This window comes from Chionomys nivalis, chromosome 7 (assembly GCF_950005125.1).
Source record: "Chionomys nivalis chromosome 7, mChiNiv1.1, whole genome shotgun sequence".
Taxonomy (NCBI): domain Eukaryota; kingdom Metazoa; phylum Chordata; class Mammalia; order Rodentia; family Cricetidae; genus Chionomys; species Chionomys nivalis.
This window is the reverse complement of record NC_080092.1, coordinates 61223095-61248189: the sequence shown is the minus strand read 5'-3', so window position 1 is coordinate 61248189 and position 25095 is coordinate 61223095. Positions and strand designations below refer to the sequence as shown.

The following is a 25095-nucleotide window of genomic DNA, read 5'->3' as shown; positions in this document are numbered from 1 at the left end:
CTTATAATTAATTGGGTTAGATAATTTCAAGAGATTTCAATATACTGGAAAATAGTGGGTATAAGAAAAAATGTAGGGGCTGGAGAGATGGCTCAGAGTTTAAGAGCACTGCCTGCTCTTCCAAAGGTCCTGAGTTCAATTCCGAGCAACCACATGGTGGCTCACAACCATCTGTAATGAGGTCTGGTGCCCTCTTCTGGCCTGCAGGCATACACACAGACAGATCATTGTATACATAATAAATAAATATTAAAAGAAAAATGTATCCAATCACAGTTGTTAAATGGTAGTGGGAATGAAATACAGGGCCTTGAACATATTTATTAGATAAGTATTATATGATAGAAGTCCCTCTAATTAATAAGTCTATAATTTACTAAAGTTATAAAGCATTTTGTGGAACATTGTCATGGAAACAAACAGTAGTTCTTAAAAGAATTAAAATCTATCATATGTGGTGGTGCAAGCCTTTAGTCCCAGTATGCGGGAGGCAGAGGCTTACAGATCGTTGAGTTTGTGGCCAGCCTGGTAAACAGCAAAATTCCAGACAGCCAGGGTTGAACAGAGAAACCTGTTCTCCCCGTACCAAAAAACAATATAACCACAAAACAATAACAACAAAAGATTAAAAACTGTTTCTACTCTAATGCAGGGAACAGGTTAGAAGTTACATTCTGCCACCTCCCCCCATTTCTCAACATACAAGTTTTGAACACAATAATCAAAGCAAAATCTAATTGAAAACAAATGTGGATATACTACTGGTGTGTGCATATTACATAAAGCACTGTTCAGTAAAAGCTGAAAACTTCCAAAAAAAAAAATTCCAAACCCATTTAATACTCATCACACGATCCAATTTCAATTTGGCTACCGGAAAATTAGTTATCTATCCACTGAGACATGAAATCCCCAAACTCTTTTATTATAGCACACCTGTAGTCTGCACCCATACAAAGCACACAAACACAGACAAATCACCTTCCCACTCATTACAGGGCTCTACATTAACATTTGCTCTAGTGTGGTGAGATTTGAGAAAAGATAATAAGCATTTCCACATGACCTTACCACCCTGATGATCAATATAAGCTTGGGATTTAAAACAAACAACAATATCCTGTGGCATTTCAAATAATTAAGCTTATCCTTGAGGTTAAATTTAAGTTTGAACAGAAAACCACCAGCATTTTCCTATTGGTCAAAGTAAAAATTTGAATTAAACATATCATGCCTCCAAATCAATTTATGAAGGGGAATAAAGCTTTAGATATTATGTAACAATACTTATTTATGCTTAGTAACACCACAGTCAAACGTGAATATTAATATAGAGCCTTCTCTGCCAAAGGAATATAAAAATCCTAAATTTAATTAAATTTAGGGGCCTTCACCAAACTTGCTGCAAGTTTGGGGACATAAATATCCAACAGCCATAAAGCTGTGAAAGCCCCTGTAAGTAATAAAATAAATCCCACTTGCCTCAGACTGAACAGGGCAACACTGAGACTCAGCCTCAGCCTGTCCTATGGCAGGGCTATAGGAAGAAGAAAATTTTAATTTTAGAAAAACATCACCCAATTAATTAAAAAGACATGCATCAAAATTTAAGTCCCAATGATCAAGCAAGCAACAAAAAAAAAAAAAAAAAAAAAGGCATCTCTGTGTCTACAATTGCATCCTGAGTCCAAACTTATTTCTTGGAGATTTCCGTAAGTAATTCATTAAACTGAGTTTAATATGTAACCTGATCAGTAAAATAGGTACTCTCCCCCTAACAAATTGTGTGAGATCGCTACAATAGTAATGAGTCAAATTAAGTGGTAACTCCAGCAGTCACTGAAAAGTGAGCCCTCAGCTGTTAGTCTTTTCACTATCAGTGGCAAAACAGAATAGAAACTAGTGCCAGACAGTTTTCTTTTTTAAAATGATCCCATGAATGGAAGATAGAGCCAAAGCTGACAGGTGCATTGATTTTACAGCTAACCAGTGTTCACAGGAACATACCAAATAACTAAAAGCAGCCCTTTTGTGAGAAAAGGCTAAAATTCACTTTTAATGACATTGTTTACTTAAAAAGTGTAAATCGTTTCAAATTTGTCACGCTTGTGATTTAACACTACTATGGACCCCAGAAACAATTAGGCAAAATGTATTTTCTAGAAGCTTATTCTTGATGTACTTAAAAATTAAATTTCAACAACAGCCTGAACGGATACCACTCCTGCGCCATACAGTTACAAAACACAGGAGAGATTATATGTAATTAAATGTTACGTATTACACATAACATTTGAATTTTTATTAGGATGTTTTACTTATTAATTTGTAGACTCCATAATAAACCCTGCTGTATTTGAACAAAATGCAAGAGCAAAACCTTGTATCCTTTTTGAAGTTTTCTCTTCAGTTTTCTGATAATCCAATACATGAAATTCTTCTGAGACGGTTTTTAAGAAAGCATTTCTTATTTAATCTAAACTTAACGTCTTTTTTGAAAAACCTTACTATTTCGCTTTTTGTTTTTTAAAACATGGTTTCTCTGTAGCTTTGGAGCCTGTCCTGGAACTTGCTCTGTAGACCAGGCTGGCCTCGATCTCACAGAGAGATCTACCTGCCTCTGTCTCCTAAGTGCCGGTATTAAAGGTTAGTGTTACTACAGCCCTGCTAAAACCTCAATATTTTCAGTACAGGGCTTTCTTTTTCAGTATAAAATATGTGCTGCCAGACCTAAGAAATATTTAAGGGGTTTTAAAGCTTTAGTCGACAGGTATTTAGGGAAAGGAATATGTAACTTGGCTGCTGGCGGAATAACGCATCTCTAGTAATATATGGGCATTTCCGTTACAAACTGTAACTTTTGCACCATGACAGTAACTACATCAGAGGCATAAAATAAATCAGTGCAGAAATACAACCTTGAAAATGGCATTTAACTTTCAATTATTTGTCACAATGCATTCCATAGGCTTTTACCTGTTAACTTTCTTCTTTAATAAGTCAAATATTTTCAATATATTCTTACGAAATAAACACCATTTTTGGTGTTGTCACATTTATCTAATACTTTCATAGAAATTAATAAAAACTTAAGCATTTCCAGCATAAACCAAATCAACTTATATTCGTTTTTTTTGGATAATTACTCTGTAAAAATCAAAAAAATATGTAAAAGGAAAAAGCCAAAAGAATTATTATGAGCTACTAGTATGAGACTTATAACACAAAATCCGCAATAGCAGTCACCCCCAAAGTAAAATTACCTATAGGAATACAAATATTCCACATTTCCAAGGGTCAGGATTAACTGCCTGGTTTTAAGAGAGGGCACATATCCAATCCCAGGTAACATAACCTCTAAGAAGCATGAAACAAATTTGCTAATCATCTCTTAAATCATCCTAACACCTTAATAGGGGCACATTTAAATTAACACATATCAAACCATTAACAAAGACGCATACGCATACAGCTAAGCTTCTAGAAGTTTCCACCTGGAAAGCTTCTGAGGTCCATGAAGTAAAACTAATTAAAGAAAATAAATGGGTCTTAAAATTAAAGAAAACAAACGGGTCTGGCACTAGGCTCTAAACTTTCTTATAAAGAAGTTTTGAATTTTACATTTTAAATTTCTGTGGCATCTGATACCAAAGGATGTGAAAGAAGGAAACAAAGACTCCATACCCGTTATGTAATGATTCATGTGTCTTAAGAGTTTGTCAACAGAAACATTAACAAGAACAATTCTATATATACTATTAAAACATGCAGCTAAGAAAAAAACCTATATTTAAAGAACCCAATCATTTATCAAATCTGTATTGGTAACCGAATTTTATTATGTGGACATCTACTGTGGCATGCATCTGTACAAACCTTTCAGTCAGTGGTCCACAGTTGGGTTATGAATAAAAAGGCATAAATTTTTATCTCATTTTATTACAATGAAGTTTTGAAGTACAGAAAAGTCACATGACCTCAATGGGCCAGATTTCTTAAACCCTGCAACACGAGGAACTCTCTAAATACATTAAATATTGTTACACATTCAGACTTCCAATGTACAAGTACTTGGAAACAGTTACAGCCCTCACCAAGCTAGGTTGGGGACATGAAGTCCAACAGCATTAGAAATGCTGTGAAGGCATAACTTTACAAATAGCAATGTAAGCTTACAGAACTTGCCTTTATTTAAGATGGTATGTTCATGTAATTCCAGCGCCTTCACAATTTAACGAACCAAATTTACTATACTTCACTTCTAAAAACCTAGATGAAACATGAAAAAGAAGCCATACAGTATAAATTGCAACTTCAGGAAAACTTCCTGTTTTATTATTCCAAATAATTTCTCCCATGTCAAATAAATGTCCAATAGTTCCTGGTATGTGGAAAGATAATGTCTGTTAAAGTCACAATGAAGCCTTATAGACGGAAGCTTGTCTATATAAACAGCACAAGTTGAGAAAAGGTTTAATCTCCAAACCTATTAGACTTGGTGAAGTAAGATCAGTAACGGCCACCTTGCGACATAACAGGAGGTCTCATTCCCATTGGAGGTCGAGGAGGCCCACCTTGGTAAGGGGGCACCATTGGTGGTCCCTGTCCATAAGGTGGCATAGCACCAGGGAGGTAACCTGGCATGCCTTGATGATGACCACCATACTGACCTACAAAAAAACCAAATATATGAAGTTGGTTTGTGTGTACAATACTTTTAAACCAGTACACTTTACAGATAGTTAACCTTTTCATATACACTTAAAATTCATGAAATGTAAAAAAGTACCATGAGGTGGCATTGGAGGTCGCATTCCTTGCTGCTGTGGGATGCCTGGCTGTGGTGGCATCATACCCCCAATTGGTCCAACTGGTGGATTACCAAGTGGAGTCTGTCCTGGTCGCGGAAGATTACGCTGATATTTAGGTAACTGTGCCCTTCTTTCTTCCTGTGAATAAAAATAATGTATGACGTAAGAATGCAGGAAGGTTCCTCAAGTAGAAAGACAATTATCCAAAATCCTGATCATTTTAAACGTACAAGTACTCCCCAATAATTACTTGTGCTCCCACAAATTAGTGCTACTACTTAATCTAAAGGCCTTGTCTTTTTTTGAAGCTATATTTACATTAGAACATGGCTAGCTAATTTCATACATTAGCTTTCTGTCAAATGAAATTAACTTGTATAGGCTTCAGTGAGTCCATGGACAGGAAACTTTTGTCAATCAATACAAGCAAATTTACATCTAAACATTTTTAAAGTATTGAGCTTGCTGTCTTTTCTTTTAGAAACGGAAGGGCAGGAGCATCTAAGATCAAATATGAATTACTCTTCAGTTTTGGTTTTTTCTTTTTTCTTTCTTTTTTTTTTTTTTTTTTTTTGGTTTTTCGAGACAGGGTTTCTCTGTAGCTTTGGAGCCTGTCCTGGAACTCCCTTTGTAGACCAGGCTGGCCTCGAACTCACAGAGATCCGCCTGCCTCTGCCTCCCAAGTGCTGGGATTAAAGGCGTGCGCCACCACCGCCCGGCTCAGTTTTGGTTTTTTGTTTTTGTTTTGAATCAGGGTACCACAACCACCTGGCTCTATTTTATGGTTTCTTAAGACACAAATAAATGAAAACCATTTGGTTAAGTCCATATAAATACAAATTAAAATCCACAATACACAGGTTGCTATAATGATACTTGATTAAGCAATACTATTAAAAAAACCTATAAACAACTTACCAGTGATATATCCTCATCTGGATGGATCAACTTACTGGTTGCACTGGTGGTTGTAAGTGTAGCAGGCTTACTTGTAATTGAAGCTGCTGGTTTTGCTGCAGTACTGTTTGTTGTACTAGTGGTTGAAGCTGTTGACTGTGTATAAGCTGGGAATGTAGGCTTTGGGGGTTCTGTAGTTGTAGCAGGAGTACTGTTTAAGGGCTTAAAATCTGTACCAACAGGTCCTTGGACAGCTGCCTGAGCCTGTAAAATAATGAACCTTTATCAATACATGTCAATATCCAAAGTTGAAAACAAAAATTTTACTTAAAAAAAAAAAAAAAAAGAAAATGTACTTAAAAAAAAAGACAGCAATATCAAATAGAGCAAACTTCATATGAAACCAAAAACAAGTAAACATATGTTCCACAAAAGTTCAAACCAGAAGAATATCAAAAGATCCTGGGCTGACATTACTATTCTTCTCAGATCTGTCTTATAACTTCTCTCCATAAACTTAATATACAATGCTTTGCATTAATTCTAGTTTGCTATAGAATAATGAAATAGTATTTAATGCAACTGCTTTTACTCTCCTAAATTCTTTGTTTAAAGCAATCCATCTTTTAAGCAGCTCAAAAAAATAGAAACCACAGACTATATGGGTCTAGATAACCCACTAGAGTAAGCATAAAAAAAAACAACCAATAATCAATGGTGACTCAATGTTATCACCTATACAAGTATCCTATAGATAGCAACACACTACCCTCCAAATTAGTAATTGCTAGATTAATTACAGTATAGACAAAAAGGGTTAATGGCGCAGGCTCTAAAGTTAACGTGAATACACATTACTTTCATAATACAACTGTTTTAAATGTCTAGGTCAACTTTAGAACCAAATACAGAGTGCTAATTTCCTTAAAGATGTGATGCATTAAACAGCATAAATTAAAAAAAAGCTTAACCATGCATCAGGCTAACCATTGGCCACTAAAATTCATTTACGGCTCACATGCTTTTAACCCTTTAGAACCACAGATGTTTAGAGTATTTTGTGAAAGTCTTAAGTATGAATTCAAATTTTCAAACACCATCTGAATTTTAGTATTTGTTTTACTTCTAAAAACTAAGTATATTTGTAAGATTTAGCTTTTATAAAGGGTCCAAAGGGTTAAGTTGTAAAGCATTTTTAAAATTTTTAAACTGCAACTTCCTGCGTACTTGTGCTGTGCTAGGAAACAGAGCTTTAGAAGATGCAGACAGACTTTCTGAATTGGATGAAGCTGTACTTGAGCTTGTTACAGGTGTCCCCATCTGTAGCATAAAAGAAAGGAAACAATGAACCGTCTCCGAACAAATGGGTCAAAATATGCTATGTGGCAACTTTTTAGTATAGATTGCATTTTTTGCAAATAAAGATTGTAATGCAATCAAATGTCATACAAAGAGGCAGAGTTAATGCATTTTCAATAAACAGTAAAAGTACATGCCTCAGAAATTATCTCTATACCGATACAATTAAAAATAATCTTTCCTAAACTGTAAATAATGAAGCACCCAGTTCTCTATGCAGAAGCTCTATACAATGAGTCTACAGATTCAGATAAAACATTCCCATAAATAAAATATATGCCACAAAATGTAAATATGCTTTAAAGGAACTTAAAATTTAGCACCCAGAAACAGTGGGAAATTGAGGAAACATCTTAGAAATAATCTTAAAAAAGAAAAAAGACCACAAACTTGATCCTTCTATTTAATTCTAAATAAAAAGCACAAAAAATCTGACCATTATGCATCTAGCCTACTCGTCTTCTGGAAAAGTTTTGATGGAAGCAAGGCTAAGAAATATGACTAAATTAAAAGCCATTAAATGATGTGCTTCCAACACAAGAGCAGCACTGTGATTTACAACGGTTCTTTTTAAATGAGCAGAAACACCCAATCAAATTAAAATTTTCTGTATAGCCCTGACTGTCCTGGAACTTTCTGTGTAAACAAGGCTGGCCTTGCACTCAAAGACCTCCTTGCCTCTGTTGCCTGCCTACCCCCTCCAAGTATACTAGGATTAAAGATGAGCTCTACCACTGCCAGGCCTGCTCATATCTTTAAGAGATTTCACCACTGGCTCTGACCAAGTTTTACTCCCTTCCACAAGGCAAAGGAGCACCTGGAAACATCATTTAAGTCCTCAGAAATTCAACTTTACTTTCTAGCTATAGCTAAGAATAAAGAATATACAAATGTGAAAAACTAACATCCTATTCCTTTCTGCTGTCAACAGAGGAAATCAACGTGATGATAGTCATTTTAGTGTGTGGTATATTTAAGAAATCCATCTGTGACAACTTTACACATTCAGTAAACAAGTCCACTTTAAACATAAATGCGCTCCTTTTTAAGAATTTCACCTTACCTGTCCTGCACTGGGGAAAAGAGGCTTAGTTACTGGAGGCTGTGGAGCGGGTACTGCTGCTGTTGGTGCAGGTGGTCTATTAAGAATACCTGGTGCTGAAACAGCCTGTGCTTGAGTCATTGGAGGAATTCCAGGACGTGGAACAGGAGGGGGCATACCTGCAGCATAAAAATGTTTGTAAGTAATTCAAGTCAATGAAATGATCCAAAGACAAACATACTCTTCGCATCAATCATACCTCGTCTCTTTAGATCAACCATAAACTTTACTGATATCACTGTTTCAGCCAACCTTTTTATTTATTTGGTTTTTTAAGACAGTTTATTATTGTCCAAGTTGTCCAATAACTAAGTCTGCAGACCAGGTTGGAATCACTGTTTTAGCCAACCTTTTCATTTATCTATTTATCCATTTACTTATTGATTGATTGATTTGGTTATCTAAGCCAGTTTCTCTATATTGTCCAAGTTGTCCTAGATCTCAGTATGTAGACCATACTGGCCTATGCACCCTGAGTGCTAGGATTAAAAGTGAGCACTACCACCATCACCCCAGCTGACGTGGTGTAACTATGTATATGCTAGTCTGCAACACAAGAAATCTGCCAATGTCTGCTAGGATTAAAGTGACAGGGTTCAGGCTGTATGTAATCACAACCATGCCACTTAGACTTCTTTCAACATGTAAGAAAATTAGAAGCCGGGCGGTGGTGGCGCACGCCTTTAATCCCAGCACTCGGGAGGCAGAGGCAGGCGGATCTCTGTGAGTTCGAGACCAGCCTGGTCTACAAGAGCTAGTTCCAGGACAGGCTCCAAAAAACCACAGAGAAACCCTGTCTCGAAAAACCAAAAAAAAAAAAAAAAAAAAAAAAAAAAAAAAAAAAAAAGAAAAGAAAATTAGAAACCTATAGGAATAATGCTACCAGACACAATACAAAGGAAATTGTTTTAACATTTCATACCTGGTGGCATACCAGGCATCAGAGGTGGAATTCCAGGTCCAGGTGGCATCATTCCACCCATTGGCATCATTCTATTAAAAAGAAAAATTTAAGAAAAAATAAAATAGAAACAAAAAACATTAACAGAATAAACCACAAAAATTTGGCAATTACAAAACACTAAATAAAACTTGAGTTATGTCAAGTACTGAAGTCAATCAAGCCTCAAGCCGCTACCATATACAATAATCCTATCGTAATAAACATTCTAAAAACCAACAACCTCTTCAGTTTACCCATAAAGAGCATTAAAAACAAAAAAGAAAAACACTAGCCAAACAAGGTCTCTGAGATCCAAAAATATTCTTGAGAATATATACAGGCCCCATCTAACAAATGTGTTAACTGAAAAGCTTTTGTTCCACTTGAAAAATATGCACACAGAACATAGAGACATTTCTATTGAGTTGTCCACTGTGGAGTAAAAACTTGTGTCTGGGAGGGAGAAGGAAAAATCATCACCAACATTAACCTATAGAAACGCAAGATCATATAAAAATTTCCTTCCTAACACTAAAACCATGACTGAAAAATATAACCCATATTTACAGTTTCCCCCTTTAAAAAAACAAGACAAAGCTCACCTTTCAAGATCAACCAGTGTCCATTTACTTCAAAACAAGTATATGTACTTGATTTGTGGTCTGTTTTGGTTTTTTTGGTGTTGGGGATAAAACCCAGTACCTTGTGCATGTTACACCAAGCTATGCTTTTTAATCAGAAATTTAACTTCTCTATATAAATTCTAATTAGCTGAAAATCAGCATACCTTCTATAATAAAGCATGATGGCAAACTATAGATTTCTAAGTATTACCTCCTATATTAGGCCTTACTACCTAGTAATACCTAGAGAAAGCATCTGCACATTTGGAAAGGAATGTTTTTCCTTTTTTTTTTTTGGTTTTTCGAGACAGGGTTTCTCTGTGGTTTTGGAGCCTGTCCTGGAACTAGCTCTTGTAGACCAGGCTGGTCTCGAACTCACAGAGATCCGCCTGCCTCTGCCTCCCAAGTGCTGGGATTAAAGGCGTGCGCCACCACCGCCCGGCTGTTTTTCCTTTTTTGAGACAGAATTTATGTAGCCAAGGCTAGCCACTATGTGGCCCAGGCTGGTCTCATACTCAGATTTGGGATATGCCTGCCTCTGCCTCCCAAGTTTTGAGATTAATGCATATCTGGGACAAAAATTATTTTAATGTGTCTATTTGTTCTGAAGTGTTTCAAATTTCTACTTTAAAGAGATGTGTCAATTAGCTGACAAACTTAAACAGTTTTAGTGAGAAAGATTAGAAAATTTCTTAAGTCAACTGAATAGATATCATTAAACACACACACAAATGACATTATGATTATATTATACCTCCTGAATTACATTATGAATGAGATGCTTACATGTTTTCACCGCAAAATGACTGGGTGTATTTTCTCTGATGATGCAATCTGTGAAAATGTATGACAAAATCAAAATCTAACTGTGATTTTCAGAACACAGCGGGAAAGTGTATTGTACACCTCTCACATCCAATTTTAAGTAAAAGTGATGGGCAACACAAACTTCAACTCATTTTAGTTTCTAATGCTTTTGTAAATCATTTACAGTTTCCTTCTCACCACTAGAGAGCATCCTTGATAGTTCCAAAACGAAGATACTCAAATCTATAACAACTTTAACTACAGAAAATGCAACTGAAGATGGTTTCCTGTATTCATGCTCAAACCCAAAAATCTAAATTTCTGAAACAAACGTATTTGTCTCATACTTACTGACCCCTTATTAGAAAGTTTAAAATTTAGAACCCATTTCTTATAAATAAAAAACCAAAACAAACAAAAAAACCCCTAAAAACTGAAAACATTTAATTTATTATAATATTCAAGTCAAAAATGGAAGAAGCCCACAAACCAACAGGAAGTCTGCTTACCCAGGTGGCATGCCTGGCATAACTGGAGGCATGCCTGGCATCAGGGGAGGAACACCTGGCATCAATGGAGGTATGCCTACAAAGTGTTTCAGCAACAAAATTAGTATTGGATATTAAACAAGAGGAAGTAACATTTGCATCATACCAATTGGGTCCTCATTATGAATTTTCAAGGAATCTATTACCTGGAGGCATTCCTGGTGCCCCTGGAACTGGTGGAAGTCCTGGCTGGGCCATCGGTGGGATATAACCTTGCTGAGGTTGAACAGGCTGCGGCTGAAAGGAAGTTGAGGCTGCAGATTCGTCATCATCATATTCATCAGAATCATCTTGTTGCTTTTTTTTTTGACTCTCTGTTAAGAAAAGGTTTTAATTCATTTCACTCTTAAAAAAGAAAAAAAATAACCTCAACAACTCAGAAAATTTTTAAAGTAATATTATGACTTTAATCCCAGCACTCTGACAGAGGATCTTGGAACCAACTCCAGTTTCAGAGGATGCAATACCCTCTTTCTGGCCCTCGTAGACTGGTTACCCAAATGATACAGACATACATGCAGAAAAAACATTCATTCATGCACATACAGTAACTTAAAATCTTCAAAAATGGGGGTGGGAGAAGACTGGAAAGATATCTTCAGATGGTATCACAAGAAAGAGCATCTGGGCTAGAGAAATAACTCACAGTCCAAGAGCACTGACTGCTCTGCCAAAGGTCCCGAGTTCAATTCCCAGCAACCACACGATGGCTCACAACCATCTATAAGGAGATCTGGAGTCATCTGGTATGCAGGCATACATGCAGATGCAGGCAAAACACTGTAACCATAATAAATCTTCAAGAAAACTTAAAAAATTTCAAAATCAGATAGGCAACATTTTCTATTACGTGCACAATACATAGCTTGAAATTCCAAGACAAATGACACTAACAAACAGAACACACGAAAAGAAAACATCACTGAAGATTAGAATTGGAGGGCTCAGGTTCAATTCCCAGCATACAAGCAAGGCAGCTCAGTCACATGTTAACTCCAATTTCTGGGGATCAGACACCCTCTTCTGGCCTTTGTCAGCAAACACAATGGAAATATATGTGCAGGTAAAGCACCCAAATACATAGGAAATATTAGAATTAGGAGCTGAGTGCAGTGGGGCAATAGCTGCTGTGTTCATGGCTCAGAACAAACTGCCCTCTTATCTTCCACATGTGCCATAACACATACAACCCAACACACACAATAATGAAACGTAAATAAAAATACTTAACTGTAAGTTTAAATAAAACATAGACTTATGGTTGAAAATAGCCAACTCTCAATATGAAGCTATATTTTAACACACTGCAAACTTTACCCTGTGTTTTCTGTTCAAGAAGTCGCCGTCTTTCATCCATATCTTTCTCTGGAATACCTTCCATGCCGTATATTTCCAACTCTATATCTGTTCTCCCAGGTATTGCATTTGGTACAGCATCTATGGTTTCTTTATGCACCTGAAACAACAAAAACAAAACTAAAACTATTAGATAAAGCAAAAACTTTTTCTAAAAGTAATTCATGAAAGTCTTTTTTCAACTAGAAATTACTCAAAAGACCACTTAGTAAAAACTAATAGATCTAACTTAAGACTTTCTATATTCAAGTCCTTTTACCACCTATGGCTTTCAATGGTCTTAAAACACCTGTCACTTGACTTCTAAGGCTGAATTTACAACATCTATAGCAAGTAACTTCTTTCTAGAGCTCTAAAAAAAACTGTTATCTTCCTTTTTATTATTTTTCTATCTGGGGGGATATGCAACAACATGTCATACATGTGGATGCCGGAGTATATAACTTTTGTGAATTGATTCTTTCCTACCATGTGAGTAGTATCTATCTGGGAATCACATTCAGGTTTCAGTCCAGAATGCAAGCACCATTACCCACTGATCCATACCAGACTCCCTGAAGCAATTTTTCTCACCCAGAATTATCTCACTTTTTCTTAGACTTCACATCAAACCACGAGCAACGTCTGTTCTGCAGCCCTGCCTCTTTCCTTTAACCCTCCAAGTCTAACAACTGGTCTGCCTGTACTCCAGCCTATTTTCAACTCTCCAGATAGAATGGTCAAATCTGGTGCTCAATAGTGGTAGAACATGTGAAAAGGAAACCTAGGATGTGAAAGCTTGGGGTTAGAAGGCCATTATAGTGCTACAGGTACATACAAACCTTAAAAGGGTGCTTTCAGTATTTAAATCCCTTTCACTCAGAATTAACATACTACTGCCCTTTCATTCAATATAGAAAATTCTCCAACGTTTTTCATTTGCTATTTCTTGGAAATTATTTACTTCTCAGACCTCTTCTCAATGGACAGCTTCCAAGTCTTCTTTCCTTGTTTTCATTTTCTCAATAATTTATTGCAAGACAAACTACTTTGTTATGTTCTTCCACAATGTAAACCTAACTTCTATGGGTGCTGTGTCTATTACAATGATGTTCCACAGTAATTTTCTGTGACTAATGGAAATGTTCTCCCGACCTCTCCCCAACAATAGTCACCCATGCTACATGTAGCAACAGAGCAGAGAAAATACGGCTATAACCTATGTGGAAAACTATTCTTTAACTTAATCATCATTAAACATCTATGTGACACTAGAAGCTATTACAATTCTAAAGGATAGGAGGCTCTAAATGATGGTCTTTGTTTTTGGCTTTTGAAACAAAGTTTCACTGTAGCCCAGCTCTGATATTCAAGAGCCACTTCCTTAAGATTCTAAAAGTACTATTAATTACAAGACTATAACAGCAAGCAAAGCATTCTCAAATATGGGTAAAGGACATGGCTCCACAGATAAAGGTGTTTGACAATCTGAGTTCAATCCCTGGAACCTACATGGTTTAAGAGTCAAACGCCTAAGCCAGGTGGTAGTGGTGCAAACCTTTAAACCCAGCACTCAGGAGACAGAGGCAGATCTGTGAGTTCCAGAACAGCCAGTGATGTTACAGAAAAACACGTCTCAAAGAAGCAAAGGGCCAGACTCCTAGTCATTCCAAGCAAACAAACACACAAAATTAATGAGTGAGGCTTGAACTGGCCCAATGGTTAAGGACATATACTGTTCTTGTATAGGACCAGACATTGGTTTGCAGTACCTACTTCTAAAGGCTCACCACTATCTGTAATAGGGGGATGACACCCTCTTCTGTTCCAAGGCCAACTGTACTGACAGTACATCTCTCTCACACACACACACAATACCAAGAAATTGTCTTTAAATAAATTAAGCATAAAATGATTATTTATTTAAATGGTTACTGCAATAATGCACAAAGAAAAAAAATCTTTTTTCGGTTTGTTTTGTTTGGCTTTTCAAGATAGTTTTCTCTTGAAACTTTGATTTTCTTTTCTTTTCTTTCTTTCTCTCTCTCTTTTTTTTTTTTTTTTTTTTTTTTTGGTTTTTCGAGACAGGGTTTCTCTGTGGTTTTGGAGCCTGTCCTGGAACTAGCTCTTGTAGACCAGGCTGGTCTCGAAGTGACAGAGATCCACCTGCCTCTGCCTCCCGAGTGCTGGGATTAAAGGCGTGCGCCACCACTGCCCGGCTTGAAACTTTGATTTTTCAAGACAGGGTTTCTCTGTAGTTTTTTTTTTTTTAAATATTTATTTATTATGTATACAATATTCTGTCTGTATGCCTGAAGGCCAGAAGAGGGCGCCAGACCTCTTTACAGATGGTTGTGAGCCACCATGTGGTTGCTGGGAACTGAACTCGGGACCTTTGGAAGAGCAGGCAATGCTCTTAACCACTGAGCCATCTCTCCAGCCCCTCTCTGTAGTTTTTGATGCCTGTCCTGGAGCTAGCTCTTGTATACCAGGCTGGCCTTGAACTACCTCCCAAATGCTGGATATATAGTGTGTGCCACCACCAAACTGCTTTTAAAAAAAAGATCTTTTTGTAGCATCCAGGGTCTCAAGTATACTAGGCAAAAGATCTACCATTAAACTACAACTCCAGTCTTTATATAAACTTACAAATTCCTAAGTTTTCATTATTCCATTGTGAAATAACTCAAGAGAAGTTTGAGAACTCAGAACTTAGCAGTGCTTACTGACCCTCTAGAGAACTCAATTTCAATTTTTGATATCTTAATAGTAGCTCACAGCTGCCTGAAAATCCAGCTCTACTTTTTCAAGTACTCACACTAAGAGCACAAGTCCAGACTTAATAAAACATAACAAAAAACTCACTCATGAAATCTGGACATTACACAAAACCAAGATTCCAAGTAGAATATAATGGTTCATTTTAGATAGCCCAAGAAATTAACATCGCAAAGAAATAGTAAATAGTAAAGTCCAATTAATTATCAGCTGGGCAGTGGTGGCGTACACCTTTAAACCCAGGCAGAGGCAAGAGTGGATCTTTGCTAGTTCAAGGCCAGCCTGGCCTACAGCCTGAGTTCCAGGACAGTCAACAGCCAGGGCTGTCCCACAGATAAACAAATCCTATGGGGGGGGGGGGAATCCAATTATCTTAACGGTAAAATAACAGGTAGGTAGTTAAAATGACAGAGCTTTGCACCTAACACATGGAATCTATTATTACCACCGTCCAAAAGAAACAGAAAAATTTGAGTTTTTTTTTTTGGTTTTTCGAGACAGGGATTCTCTGTGGCTTTGGAGCCTGTCCTGGAACAGCTAGTAGACCAGGCTGGTCTCGAACTCACAGAGATCTGCCTGCCTCTGCCTCCCTAGTGCTGGGATTAAAGGCGTGCGCCACCACCGCCTGGCCAAAATTTGAGTTTTTAAACAGATTTGGCTAAAACTTATAAATGATAAAGATACAGTTTCCATAGACAAATTCAAAAATCTTCCTCATGTGGTTACAAATCACAAGATAACAAAAACTAAATCCAGAAGAAATTCTTACCTGCATGCAATGAATAGCTAATCCAGGTCCTGTGTACAATTTCTTATGGCATATATGACATTTAAAATGCTTTGCTTTTTGGTGCTGTATAAGGATCTTCTCATCATCAAAATCTCTGTTACAATACCTAGTCAACATTAAGGTACAAAACACGGCACAAAACATGACCCTGATGCCAACAAAAACATCTGTCAAGCCTGTGGCAGTTGTGTAGATCCCACCGACTTCGAAGCTATGGGAAACGAGCATAAGAGAGTGGAGCATCCTATGAATGAATATTCCATCTAATGAATTTCAAAACAAAAACAGAAAGCCAGAAATGATAGTCCATGTCTTTAATACCAACACTCAAGGGAGCAGAGACAGAGAAACTCTCTGAATTTGAGGTCAGTCTACTATACAATAGTTTCCAGACCAGCCAGGGGCTACATAGTGAGTATGGAATCAATAAATAAAAAAAACAAGGAAGACTTTTATATACCTTGAGAATAAGGGCAACTTTAAAATGAAGACTCCAAAGCCAGGTGGCAGCGACACACACATTTAATCCCAGCACTTGGGAGAGGCAGGTTGATTTTTGTGAGTTCAAGGCCAGCCTCGTCTACACAGAGGGCCTGTGTCTTGAAACACCAAGATGAACAAATAAACCCAGCACCCAAGAAGCAAGAGTTAGGCTGAGCTACATTGAGTTTGAGGCAGTGGGGCAGCCTGGTCTACAGAGCAAGTTCCAGAACAGCCAAAAAGTGGAGCAATTTCACGCAATTCATTAGATGTACAGAAGAACCGAAATTACAATTCATCAATATTTATAATAGTAAGATCGACTTCACGGCGAAGGTCACATTCAACTATCAATCCATAAAAATGCCATCCAATCACATATTAAGTGATGCCATCGGGGAACGTCAACTCACATATTATATCTAACCCACAATACTAGGAGTTCAGCAAGATTTTTCCTATGAGAGTTATTACAAAGTTCGTGACTGGTTTTTACTTAGTGGCTGACTATTTTAGAAACAGCTGATCTTGAGACAGATTTACACGAAGTAGATAATAAAAACCTATTTTAATGTAAACTACGTTAACGCTTCTAGAAAATGTGAGAAAATTATCTTCCTTTTCCAACAGTCGTCCGCCCCCCCCCCATACTAGAAAACTCCACCCAGTTAAGAGAACGTTTCCTGAAGATTAAGGCGCCAGGGAGAGACGCGGAAACCAGCCCTCCGCCGCGGGGGGGAGGGGCGCCTAGGGACATTCACAAACCAATTTTCCAAGGACTCAATTACCGCGACTACCCCAAACTCAAGTCCCTTTCTGGGATCCTCCAGGAAACAGCGGAGACACGAGTCCCTAGGGGCGCGTGCACTTGGGGAGACTCCAGGCCCAACGCACCCCGAACAAGCTGCTCCTTAGTCACCGAGCCTAGCGCCCCCGACCGCCGGGCCTCCCCGCCGTGGGTACCCCCCCTACTACAAAACCATCCCGAATCCCAACCCAGCCACCAAAGCACGCGGGCCCGGCCGGGCCGCGTCCCAGGCCCAAGCCAGGCCTCTCAGCCGGAGGTCTCAACAAGCGACACCCACGCTCGGCCTTCCCGGTAAAGCCACAAAGGATACCAGCACCACGGCTTCAACTGCTTCTTCTTCTTGCGACCCATCGCTGCTCTCTACAGAACAGGTAGGAAGGAGGCGAGAAGAAGCTGGGGGGGGGGGGGGACACCAGAAGAAAATCGCCGACTTCTCGGAACCAACCGCCACCACCGCGTCCCGCAGGAAACAGACACAAAATGGCCGACAGCCTCGTTCTCTCTCCACCTCCCGTCAGCCACCGCGCCGGGAACTGAGGCGTGTCACGTGACGTGGGGCTCGGCCTTCGGTGGGTGGAGATGAGCTGCCGCCATCTTATGAGATTAAGTGGTGCGGCCTCTCGGGCTGCCTACACTTAACCTTTCGTGTAGCTCGGCCCACACGTAAGCAAATTGAAGGGAAGAAAAGATTACCAGATTTAAAAGAAAAAAAAAAGAGTGCCTTAATTATACAACCTTTTGTATAAGTAAAGATAAGTTACAATAAAAAATTAAGTTACAATAAAGAATAATTAAGGCATGATCAATTTGTGTTTTTGGTTTGTCTTTTTTTCGGTGTGGGGGGGTTCAAGACAGGGTTTCTAGTTGGGCAGTGGTAGCCTATGCCTTTAATTCCAGCTCTCAGGAGGCAGAGGCTTTTTGGTGAGTTCAAGGCCAGTCTGGTCTATAAAGCAAGTTCCTCCAGGACAGACTCCAAAGCTACACAAAGAAACCTTATCTCGAAAAAGAAAAAAAAAAAAAAACCCACAGGGTTCCTCTGCTTAGCCTGTGCTGTTGAATTTACAGAGACCAGCCTGCCTCATGCCTTCTGAGTGCTGGCTTTAAACAATTTGTTTTGTTGCTGTTGTTTGTATTTTAGAAACAGAGTCTCTCTACATAACCCTGCCTATCAAGGAACTCTCTTTGTATACCAGACAAGCCTCTAAGTTACAGAGATGCCTCTGCGAGGCAAAACCGTGTGGTGGTGGCACACCTCTGCCTGTGCCCAAACCGTGTGGTGGTGGCACACCCATTTAATCCCATCACTCAGGAGGCAGGGTGGGTGAATCTCTGAGTTTGAGGCCAGCCTGGTCTACAGAGCAAGATCCAGGACAGGCTTCAAAACAACAGAGAAACCCTGTCTCAAAAAACCAAACAAAAAAGGCATGTGCCCATTTCTGACCTGACCAGTCTGTAAATTTTGTTCCAGTTGCCCGATTGATCTTTTGGTAGCAGGTCTTATATCTTCTATGGGTTTATATGGTCAGAGAAGTCATCAAGCCTTCATTCTGGTGACAGTCATGGAGGTCAGTATGGCCATAGTGATGAGGGAAAGTCAAAGTGCAGAGAACCTCAGAGGAAAGCAATCCTAAACAGAGGTGACGATCATAGGAATGTCAGAAAGATCCAAGAAGGCTCAGTGTGAACAAGTAAGGTGGCGACATCTCATTAATATGGGGTCTTGCGTCTATTGTCCCAGGATTCAGAAGACTGAGATAGAAGACCCTATGAGTCCAAGAACTGGGGCAAAGCCTCATGTTGTCTCTAGATTTTTTTTTTTAATGCAGTGAACCAAGCATGGTTGTGTGCACTGTTAATCCCACTACTTTGCTGGCAGAGGCAGGCAGATCTCTGAGTTCCTGGCCTGCCTGGTCTCCAGAGGGAGTTTCAGGACAACCAGGGCTATGTAGACAGAAAAATGCAGTGTCTGAGACTTTGAACCTGAAAGTAATAGGACAGGTGTGAGACTCAAGATTTAATTAAGCCTTAACTTTACAGGGATTGCATTTTCCCTAAAGGCCACCCGGTAAATAACAGAGCCTTGACCACGGCTCCAGAATTGTGCAGCAATATTGCACTTTGAACAGATCCCCTAAAAATAGGAATAATCCCGTAATTAAGGAGACAGGGAGCGGGCCATAAAATTTAACAAGGTCCAGATGTTCTTGGGAGGCCTCCTGACCTTGAAGATACCTTGTCAGTTATTAATGGCTCTTTGTTAGGGTTTTCGTGCCCCAAAACTGACCGATGGTTTCAGAAACTACCTTACCCTATGCCCTCCTTACCCAATCCCAAAATGACAGGACATGAACTCCCCTGATTATGGCATTTCAATTTTAAAAGTTCTACCTTCCCAGGGTTCCCTGCCACACTTTCTGCACCCCCAATGCTTGGGTGTTGGAAAGGTGTTGGTCCAAACTTGAGTTTGTGTATTAAAATCCTCATGTATTTTGCATTGGAAATCCAGCTCCGTGAACTCATTTGGGGACCAGAAATTTGGGCTTAACACAGGAAAAGCGCTGGTAGCTAAAGATAATCCTGGGAAGACTGACGAAAGTGAGTGGTAGAGATTGTTAGGAAGAATAGAAGTAGAATGTTGTGACGTCTCGAAACAACAAAGGGTTCTAAGACAAAGAATGATGATGGGCATGCGGTAATCTGGGAATTTCAGGAGACTGAGGCTGGAGGATCAGAGGTAATGGCCAGCCTCAATCACCTAGTGAATTAGAAACCACCTGAGCTACATGAAATTGTTCATTAAAAACTAATAATGTGGGGCTGGAGAGGTGGCTCAGAGGTTAAGAGCACTGGCTGCTCTTCCAGAGGTCCTGAGTTCAATTCCCAGCAACTACATGGTAGTTCACAACTACCTGTAATGAGGTCTGGTACCCTCTTCTGGCATTCAGACAGAACACTGCGTACATTATAAATAAATCTTAAAAAAAAACGTGTGGGGCAGTAGTGGCGCACGCCTTTAATCCCAGCACTCGGGAGGCAGAGGCAGGCGGATCTCTGTGAGTTCGAGACCAGTCTGGTCTACAAGAGCTAGTTCCAGGACAGGCTCCAAAACCACAGAGAAACCTGTCTCAAAAAACCAAAAAAAAAAAAAAAAAAAAAAAAACGCTACAGAGAAACCCTGTCTCGAAAAACAAAATGTTGGACTCTAGTGTCCAAACATCGAGGAGGAGTCGCCCCCAGAGACGCATCTCACACACCACAGCCAATGCAAAAGCATGAGGATTTTATTAATTCTGTCATGACAGGGTCCCCCAGCATTTGGGAAGCTGAGGGACCCCGAATAGTTGGCACATGCTACTTTTAAAGGGGCCACAGAAGCAAGGGGGGTTGTTCTTTGACTATTTTGATAGGCTTATTCGAAAGGGCTATTACCAATAATTGACTGGAGAGCTGTTGCCAGATCAGGTGAGGTAAGAGGTCATTTTGACCCCGTTTCCAGGGGACTGAACCAAAACATACGTATATGGGTAATTGTTCAGGAACTGAGTACGTGCATTTGTAGCTGGTAGGTCCTTGGTTCCCAGGGGAGGAGGGGAAGCACTATGCACAGAGGCTGAAAGGATTCAGAATTGTCAAAATGGCTTCAGAATTGTCTTAAATCTTACAAAACAAAAGTAAATAAGTAAATAAATAAATAAATAAATAAATAAATAAATAAAGTTGTTCTCTGACCTCCACATGTATACCAACCTGGCCAACGTAGTATATCTCTATCCGGCAGGAATACACAATGAGACCTTGTCTCAAAAATTTGTATATACACACATACACACAAACATATATAGTTGTATATAAATATATATAATTATATATATGATTTTTTAGAGATATACAAATAACAAAAATAAACTAAAAACTTCCTGAGTGTATTTGGGGAAGACATTTGAGGAAGAAGAGATTGTTGTCTGTAGGGTATGGTGGTACATGCCTTTAATTCCAGCACTCTGGAGGCACAGGCAGGTGGATTTCTGTGAGTTCAAGGCCAGCTGGGCTACGTACTAAGACCTTGACTCATAGAAAGAGGTGGGCCAGGGAGAGGGACTTGTGGGGAGCACACTGTCCTTTGAAGAGCACACAGATTTAAATAGAAACTCTACTCTCAAGGAGAACACATCACCAAGGCTGAACTGTGGACACAATCACCTCAAAAGGGAAATGATCCAAATAAGATAGTAAGTTAAAGGAAGGAGGAAAAAGTAACAACAATAAAGAAACTGGACTTCCGCCAGGAGAACAAAGTCACTAAGGTACTAAGGACATGTAATCCTTGACATTGCAGGAAGCTTGGTGTGTGCCAGTTGTGGTCCAAAAACCACCCTCCCTGAGATAAACAGCAGCCATGATAGTGGGGCAAAATATGGAGGCACACACTGTAACCCCAGGACTCAGGATGCTGAGGCAGGAAGAAGAAAAAAGGATCAACCAATGGAGGGAATTCTACCAAACAGTTGACTAGTATTTGTGACATCTGGCAAGGTTCTGAAAAGAAACCGTGTGGTGGTGGCACATGCCTTTAATCTCAGCACTTGGGAGGCAAAGACAGGCAGATCTCTGTGAGTTCCAGGTCAGCCTACTCAACTCTATAGAGTGAGCTCCAGGACAGGCTCCAAAGCTACCGAGAAATCCTATCTCAAAAGACAAAAAACAAAACAAATATACAAACAAACCCCAAGCCAGGCGGTGGTGGCGCATGCCTTTAATCCCAGCACTTGGGAGGCAGAGGCAGGCGGATCTCTGTGAGTTCGAGACCAGCCTGGTCTACAAGAGCTAGTCCCAGGACAGGCTCCAAAACCACAGAGAAACCCTGTCTCAAAAAACCAAAACCAAAAAAAAAAAAAAAAAGATGGCCAGAGATGTAACTGTATATTACAGGAAAAGTAAAGAAATTGGATTGAAGTGTGGATTTTAGTTGTTATCAACAGAGGTTCAGGGATTATAACAAACATATCTTAATAATGTGTGCCATGCTACTAGATGAGGCGCTATATAGAAACTCTATGACATTCTTAATCCTTCGGGACACACCTAAAATTGTTCTAAAAAGGCTGGAGAGATGGGAATGGTTAAGAACACCTGCTGTGCTTCCAGAGGACCTAGGTTCAATTCTCAGCATTCATAATGTGGTTCACAACCATCTGTAACTTCAGTTCTAGGAAATCCAAATGACTTTTTTTTTTTTTTTCCTTTTCGAGACAGGGTTTCTCTGTAGCTTTGGAGCTTGTCCTGGAACTAGCTCTTGTAGACCAGGCTGGCCTTGAACTCACAGAGATCACCTGCCTCTGCTTCCCAAGTGCTGGGATTAAAGGTGGCGCCACCACTGACCGGCCAAATCCAATGACTTTCACAGGCAACAGGTGCTTATGTAGTACACATACATACATACATACAGGCAAAAAACAAAACAAAAACAAACAAAAAAACCTCATACATAGAGCCGGGCGGTGGTGGCGCACGCCTTTAATCCCAGCACTTGGGAGGCAGAGGCAGGTGGATCTCTGTGAGTTCGAGACCAGCCTGGTCTACAAGAGCTAGTTCCAGGACAGGCTCCAAAGCCACAGAGAAACCCTGTCTCGAAAAACAAAACAACAACAACAAAAAACTCATACATATAAATTAATAAACATTATAAAAATAGATATAATTCAATTTATTTATTTATTTATTTTAGATTTATTTCTTTATTATGTATACATCATTCTGCCTCCATGTATGCCCGAATGCCAGAAGAGGGCACCAGATCTCATTACGGATGGTTGTGAGCCACTATGTGGTTGCTGGGAATTGAACTCAGGACCTCTGGAAGAGCCGCAGTTCCCTTAACCACTGAGCCATCTCTCCAGCCCTCCTTTTTTTTTTTTTTATAACTGCTAGTTTTGTTTTGTTTTTTCAAAATAGAATACCATGTACCCCACGTTGGCCCTTGAACTTACTCTGTAGCCAGTGATGACCTTGAATGTTTGATCCTCCTGCTTCCACTTCCCAATGCTGAGATTACAGGTATAAACCATGCTCAATGTTTGTGTGCGAGTATGTATGTGAATTTGTATTTTTGCTGTTGTTTTGTTTTGTTTGAAGAAGGGTCTCACTTGTGTAAGTGAGGGCCAAGACAGGCTCCAGCCAGGTGGTGGTGGTGCATGCCTTTAAACCCAGCACTCAGGAGTCAGAGGCAGGCAGATCTCTGTGAGTTTGAGGTCAGCCTGGTCTACAAAGTGAGTTCTAGGACAGCCAGAGCTAAACAGTGAAACCCTGCCTCACAAAACAAAACAAAACACTTTGTGAGTTCGAGGCCAGCCTGGTCTACAAGAGCTAGTTTCAGGACAGGCTCCAAAGCTACATGGCGCACGCCTTTAATCCCAGCACTCGGGAGGCAGAGGCAGGCGGATCTCTGTGAGTTCGAGACCAGCCTGGTCTACAAGAGCTAGTTCCAGGACAGGCTCCAGAACCACAGAGAAACCCTGTCTCAAAAAAGAAAAAAAAAAAAAAGAAAGAAAGAAAAAGAAAACAAAACAAATAAACAAAAAAAGATTGATCTAGGCTGAGTGTAGGGAGCCCTATAATCTCAAATAAATGGAGTGTGGCAGACCGAGAAGCCAAAATTATCTTGGCCTACCTTTTAGGCCCTTTAGTAGCCATTTACGGTCAACCTCTGTCTATGAGCTAGCATCTTGTGAATACCAGTAAAACTCTTGGAATCTAAAAGATTTGCAGACCCAAGCTCCTCCCGATCTCAAAGCCAAGAATGATAACAATGAAATATTGTAAAACATTTCATTGCCTGGTAAAAGAGAACACCTTTGTCTTGTAGAAGAGCTTCCCTTATTTGACGGTTTGACCTATCTTCTTTTGGGAGTATAAAAGTTTGTACAGACTCTTTCGTGGGAAAACCATGTAATTCTGGGTAATTTGAGCTCGTGGCAGGGTCACTCGTCTTGGCTCAAAGTAAATTTAAAATTTGTAGATTACTTTCCCTTCAAGCCACACAGGTGACCTGCAAAGACAAAGGGCCAAGTGAAGAAACACAGCTTGACCAGAGCCAATGAAACACACTTTGTCCCTGCAACCAGAGCCAAAAATATACACACGCTGAAACCAGAGCCAAAGAAACACACACTCACGCTGAAACCAGAGCCAAAGAAACACACTTTGTTCCTAGAATCAAAGAAAGAAATAGGCCCTGGCCCTGAAATTAGAGCCAAAGGCTAAAAAGGGCCAGTTAAAGAAACACATTTTGGCCCTAAAACCAGAGCCAAAACTGTCCCTGGCCAACTAAACAGAAAAACAGCGAATCCCTGTGCAAGGAAATGAACCAATCCCTGATCAGAAAACCAAGTAATCCCTGAGCATGAGATCTAGCCTATCTGGGCTTAAGGGACTGAAATCTGATCAATTCCCACCCTAAGAAGCCCTGCACCTGTTGATCAGTTTGTGGCTCCGGTCTTCCACCCTGGCAGAGGCAGCCTCTCTCCTGGATTCTTTCCTCCCAATACATCTCTTGAATGAGGTTTGTGTGAGACCTTCCTTCCTCTGAATGGAGCGGAGGACGGAAGTAACAACTTTTCTCAGGAGCGGAAGACAGAAGTAACAACTTTTCTCAGGAGCAGAGCAAGGTTATAATGCTTTCCCTGGGGAAACCTTCCCTTAGCAGAACCGAGTTGTTAGGCAGGCGGTGGTGTCACACACCTTTAATCCCAGCACTCAGGAGGCAGAGGCGGTCGGATCTCTGTGAGTTCGAGGCCAGCCTGGTCTACAAGAGCTAG

At 39.7% G+C, this 25095-nt stretch overlaps 1 protein-coding gene across 5 annotated transcripts; it reads right to left on the bottom strand.

Annotated features, from left to right (window-relative positions):
- Positions 1-1568: 1568 nt before the first annotated feature.
- On the bottom strand, positions 1569-17789 carry Znf207 (zinc finger protein 207). Of its 5 annotated transcripts, XM_057773509.1 has the most exons (13): positions 17592-17789; positions 15973-16099; positions 12408-12546; positions 11237-11404; positions 11052-11127; positions 10522-10569; positions 9092-9162; positions 8131-8288; positions 6936-7028; positions 5730-5972; positions 4790-4949; positions 4487-4670; positions 1569-4269 (listed from the first exon to the last, which is right to left on the bottom strand). In XM_057773509.1, the coding sequence occupies exons 1-12, from the start codon at positions 17630-17632 to the stop codon at positions 4510-4512; spliced, it is 1485 nt and encodes a 494-aa protein (XP_057629492.1). In that variant the 5' UTR covers positions 17633-17789; the 3' UTR covers positions 1569-4269; positions 4487-4509. The 5 variants fall into 5 exon arrangements, with proteins under 5 accessions (XP_057629492.1, XP_057629491.1, XP_057629495.1 ...); XM_057773508.1 differs by having other exon boundaries at positions 1571-4670; XM_057773512.1 differs by lacking the exon at positions 6936-7028 and having other exon boundaries at positions 1571-4670.
- Positions 17790-25095: the final 7306 nt, after the last annotated feature.